At 44.6% G+C, this 5,598-nt stretch overlaps 1 protein-coding gene across 1 annotated transcript; it reads right to left on the bottom strand.

The window, feature by feature from the left end:
• Window positions 1–486: 486 nt before the first annotated feature.
• On the bottom strand, window positions 487–4,786 carry FGF20 (fibroblast growth factor 20). The gene is given in 5 exon segments (XM_065634454.1): window positions 487–732; window positions 1,886–1,989; window positions 4,268–4,697; window positions 4,699–4,755; window positions 4,757–4,786. Coding segments are annotated over 5 exon segments (867 nt in total).
• Between the last annotated feature and the right edge of the window lie 812 nt (window positions 4,787–5,598).

Here is a 5,598-nt window from a genome sequence, read left to right as displayed (position 1 = left end):
TGAAGAAAAGTTCCAGCTCTGACTATGATGCGTCAGCATCTAAAGTCCAGCACTAAAGTGGAGCCACTAAAACTTCATATACAGTTCACAGGATTTATTACTGCTTTACAGTCTATTTCTTTCTAATTCTTCCAGCTGTTGTCTCATCCGTATGATGCAGGTAGTTCTTTGTTAATTTATGGACCACAGGTAATCCAGACAAAATTGCCGAGAGTTCGTTATTTTTTAAAAAGTCACGCTCCACCTTCCCTCTGGTTACCGGCTACCACCAGTTCAGCAAGTTTGAAGGAGGCCGGTCCACTCTCAGCTTTACAGCTTTGTCACCTAAATCCAAAGGTTAGAAAACAGAGGCTTGCCCATCACAAAGTAGCTTCTTCCCATCCAGCACCCTAGAGCTCTGCAGGTTCCTCAGGCTGGTATTGCCATGAAAGCAGGGGCAAGATCAAACGGCTCCAGTACAGGTTTTTTCCAAAGTTGCCTCCTTCCTCAGCTGTATCCTAACACATCTTTGTACAGTTCTGGAACTCTCTCAGGATCCACAGGCCGGGGCAAGAAATGTGTGAATTTCTGGTGTCTTTTGGACCTCGCCCCATCTCTGGGAGTACCATCTTTGTTAAGTGCCACGAAGTATCGCCGCCCTGAATCTCCATGTTTGTACACATTGGATGAGTAAGTGTTGTACCAGTTTTCCTCAAACTGTTCCCTGAAGATGCATTCAGAAGTTAGTTTCTCCTACAGAAAGAAACAGTGAAGAAAAATAAGTCAAGCTGTTGCTAGATATCTGAACATACATAAAAAAAGATAAACAAAATGTTTTAGGGTTTGCACTGCTTTACTGTTCATTAAGCTGTTAATAAATCAAACCCAAAAAGAGTATGTGGAGTATGTAGACCTGACACTAAGTTTGGAAACCTGCTTCATTCTTTTTAAAAATGGACCTGCATATATACAATTTTGGATTTAAACACAAGTTATGTAACTCTCTAAGGCAGCGTTACTCATTTATGATTTAACCAAAGGTCACCTGACCTACAGGAACTGGATTATGTAGAGTTCTACCCTGGGGTATCCACCATTCAAGAAACGAGACTGGATGGAGGGACATGGGTGCAAAGTAAGAGACCAGGAAGGTATTTGCATGTGTTCTTTGTGGTGTGCATTACTTCTCACATTTTATCAAAGATTAAATTTTATAGTATGTTGAAGTTGTTCAACAGATACAAATCAACTGTAAGGAGTAACAAGCTAATTTTCATTCTTAAATGCAAATATTCCAGTGTCAGGATCTACAGATACTGCCAGTACTCTTGCACCATTCAGATTTTTCAAACAACAGAGGTACCTAACTGTAACATGTGGCATTGTCCTGTTTGTCCCAGCATTTGAAAGAATCCTTTTATGTTAATAAGCTAGTACCTGGAAATACCACCTGCTGATTTGTAAAGGAACATAGGCTATATATAAAGCGAGTCAGAGTTGTTTATTTGTTCCACAACTAACTTTTTAATTTTTTCGCAGTTGCATTCAATGTTTTTGATAATAGAGTGTGTACTGTGATACATTTGCAGTATTGATAAAAAGAAAGTTAGATACTAGGCAACTTAAATGCTTTTTGAATAGCTAGTTTACTTTAGCTATTTTTTCATAATTTAAGAGGAACGTTTCTTTTCAGTTCTCTTTATCTAGGACAGAGAAACTTTTCCCATCAAAGCTTTAGTATTCAAGGCCATGACATATACTTTAAGAACATATTATACATTTCAACAGGAAAAGATGTCCTTTGAAAGCTAATACTAGCTCAGCTAGCTACTTGAGGGGTTTGCATTGTGCTAAGAAGTGAATCAAACCCTCAACACGTATGAGCTGACATGAAAGCGTTACTTACAGAGCCATAGAGTTCCCCCTTCTCATTCATTCCAAGGTAAAGGCCACTGTCCACACCTCTAATGCTGACCAGTCCCACTGCCACACTGATGAATTCAAGGATACCTGAACATATATCCAAAGAAAGAAAAAAAGAAAAGAGATTGATTTAATTCAACTTGTAACAAAAATGTATAAAAACATCCAAAATTGAGTTGAAAGCAAGTGAAAAATGCACATATTACAAAAAATGTGGTCTACTTTTTTCCTGAAGTTTCAAATACTGCATGGAAATGCATACAACGTTCACAGGCAAGCAGTCTCAGAAGCCTGGTCTAGGAGAAAGAATCCTAGAAACCTTTTTTTTTTGACATTGAATATGAGAGGATTTTATTGAGAGCTGAGGCTAAAGCCTTCAGTACTATGCAGTTGCAATTTAAAACGAGTATACACCATTTGCTAAACTGCCTATTCAAACGTTGGAAGATAGGTTTGAATTACCTGAAAATATACTTTACTTTCTCTATAGCATTATCTTAAAAAAAACACATCCATTATTAGATCATTTGAATGGAAATCAAAGTACAGATGGGAATTTTATATAACAGAATCTACCCACAGGGAAAAAAAAATAATTTGCCAGACATCTTATCTAGCAAATAGGCCCACACCTCTTGACACAACTTGCTGTTTCCAGTGCAGGCTTTTTATGTGCATGAAATATGCTGCTCTCTTTGCTAATGTTTGGATTATAGCATTATTTATATTACATTTGCCCAAAAATGTAATATATATTAATAATATAAGGTATTTGGGAGATGAGGCACTATTTGAAGCCTGAATTTGGCAAGGGTATGCCGACATATTTAACCAATTGATAAGCACAGATTACAGTACATATAAAACATGAAAGAAAAGGAATGTGTGAACTGGCTTTTTGGAAGTTATCAATGTAAACAAAGCCTCCAAAAGTTGTTCTAGAATCATACCTAAGAATTTGCTGTGTGGCAGCACTGACATTAAAAAGAAATCTAAATCTAAGGTAAGTGGTTTTCAATAGTGCATTTGATTTTGATTATGACTTTTTGTTTATTTGCTGTATTTATGATTACTCTCATTCAGGACCATTGTTTACTCTCAGACAGATAGACTGTCTGGACTATACAATAATTTAAAATGTTTTTAATTTTAATTGAGCTTTGGCAGGTTTCTTATTTATGTTACCAAGCAGCAAAGAAAATAAATCCTTTACAAAGAGTAAGCATTAAAAAGTCTATTGCATGTAAATCATCCTGGTTTTCCAGCTCCTAAAGCACAAAGTCCCATAAAAAGAGGTGGAGGTATTTTGTCTTTCTGGTATCATTTTCAAAGCCACCCTTTTTCAAAACGATAATAAGCAGGTGATTCAACCCACAAAGCAACCACATCAGACAAACTTGCTGAGAATAGTGGTAGAATAAAGGAAGAACATTTCTTAAAAGCCCAGTAAATGTTTGATCTGGGGCTAACTTTTTTTTTCTTTTAAAGCAAAGATTTATTTCATGTTTACATGCTGTAGGAAATCTTCTTTCTGAGAACTGTCTAACTACTGCTTTTTTACTGCTGAAAACATCCATGTGTTATAAAAGCAATTAAGAGCCATTCCAGCAGATTGTTTTGACTATGGGGAGGATGATAGGAAACTCTTTAATCACCTTTTTATGACTGCTAAATCAATACACACAAAATCTCACACGTAGCTGCCAATAGCAGGTTTGTTCAGATGTCCAGTTCCTACAACTACTATTTAGGATTTACTTTTATATCACAGGAAACATTTACATTTTGGGGTTGTCTTCACCTCCATTTGGTTTATTGACAGAGAAAGTACTTCGGAAGTGCTTTAAGTATTTGAGCAAAGCGGCATTTTAGGCCACTCTGCTCCAACTTTCTGCCCTGCAAAACAAAGCAGCCTAATGCAGCCTAAGGGTCAGCACGTCTGAGTCGGTGATCCGTATTACTCTGCAAAGACTCAAGAGGCTCCCGTACAGATCCTGAAAAGAAAAAGTATCGGCCGGACTTTTGACCCTTCCCACTAAACCTGCAGGCATATGCACACACTTATAGACACCCAGCACGTGTGCACGTCTCTGGGCTTGCATGGGACATGCAGCCCCCCCTTCACCACCCTGCCCTGACGCCCCCGAACGGCCCTCACGGTTCAGTGCTGAAGGGGAAGCTCACACATCTACCCCAGCACCACGGGCACCGCACCTCCCGCCCGAGAGCGCGGCGGCTGGCGCCCCGGCACACACACGCGCGCTCGGGTGCACACGGACACGCACGCACACACACACGCACACACCTGTGGATGCGCACACACGCACAGGCAGCACGCGCACACGCCCGCGGGCAGCGCGCCTACCGAAGAGGCTGTGGTCCTGGCGGGTGCCGCGGACGCTGCCGTCGGGCAGGATCTGCAGGTGGAAGCCGGTGCGGCAGTAGAGCTGCCGCCGCCGCAGGATGCCCTGCAAGTGCGCCAGGTCCGCCGCTGCTGCCGCCGCCGCCGCCGCTCCGCCGCCGCGGGCCGCCCGCTCCGCCGGGGCCCGGCGGTCCCCGAGCAGCGCCGGGCGCTCCCCGGCGGGCGGCAGCAGGAAATGGGCGCCCACCGGCTGCCCCAGGCCGTCCAGGCCGCCCAGGAAAGCCCCCACCTCGGCCAGCGGAGCCATGGGGGCGCGGGGCGAGCGGGCTAGGGCGCGGCGGCAGAGAGCGGCTGCCGGCCTGTCCCGGTGGGCATGTGGGGTGCGCGGCGGAGCCGCAAGCATGGGGAGCCGGCAGAGCCGAGCCGTGCTGAGCCGAGCTGCGCCGGTGGGAGCCAGGCGGCGGGGTGGTGTTTATACGCCCCGCGTGTGTACATATATATATACGGCGGTCCCCCTGACATATGCTAATGAAGCCCTCCGCGGGGAGGCTGCGTTTGAAATTGTAAACCGGCTCCCCCTCTCCTCGCACCTTCCTCTGATCTGGGAGGACGGCGGGGAGGGAGCTCCTGGCGCGCCTCCCGCGCCCCGCCGCGCGCCGCCACGCACCCACGGGCGCGGACACGCGCGGCGGGGGCAGGCGGGGCGGGCCGCGCGGCCCCGCGCGGAGCGGGCAGCGGGCAGCGCCAGCCGGGCCCGGCGGGAGGTGCCGGAGCGTTACGTGGACAGGTGCAAGGAGAAGCAGGAGGCAAGGAGGAGAAAGGGCGTTACCTGAGGGTTAGACCTGCCCAGACACACATGAAAGAAAAGAAAAAAAAGGAAAAAAAAAAGAAAAAAAAACCCCAAACCACAAAGATCTGACAGTTCTACTCCATTTCTAAAACGCTAATAAAATGTACATGCATTATCCTTTCCTTTTATCACTTCAGCTACGGGGAGGGGAATTTCTGAAGAAATTGGCATCGTCAGGGAGGTGTTTTCCCTTCTGCAAATTCTCCCTCACATTTAATTTATCATTAACGTGACATGAAACAGATCTATAGAGTTTGGATATCGACACAATGTCTTGAAAACATAAATGGGCAGACTCCTGGTTTGGGATAAATATTTTCAAAACCCGCAAAGAGGAAGAAAGTGAGAAATGGCTCGTCTAATCCATCTTCTTTGGGGTTTTGCATTGGGCCTGTAAACAAAGTCTGCGAGCATCACAAATTAGCAATTACTTCAGCTACTGAAAGATCTCCATTGTCTTTCTACAGCGTTTTGAATAAATTTA

The sequence above is a fragment of the Caloenas nicobarica genome, chromosome 4 (genome assembly GCF_036013445.1).
Source record: "Caloenas nicobarica isolate bCalNic1 chromosome 4, bCalNic1.hap1, whole genome shotgun sequence".
In the NCBI taxonomy this organism is placed as follows: domain Eukaryota; kingdom Metazoa; phylum Chordata; class Aves; order Columbiformes; family Columbidae; genus Caloenas; species Caloenas nicobarica.
Note: the sequence above shows the minus strand (reverse complement) of the source record. Positions and strands in the feature narration are given on the sequence as shown.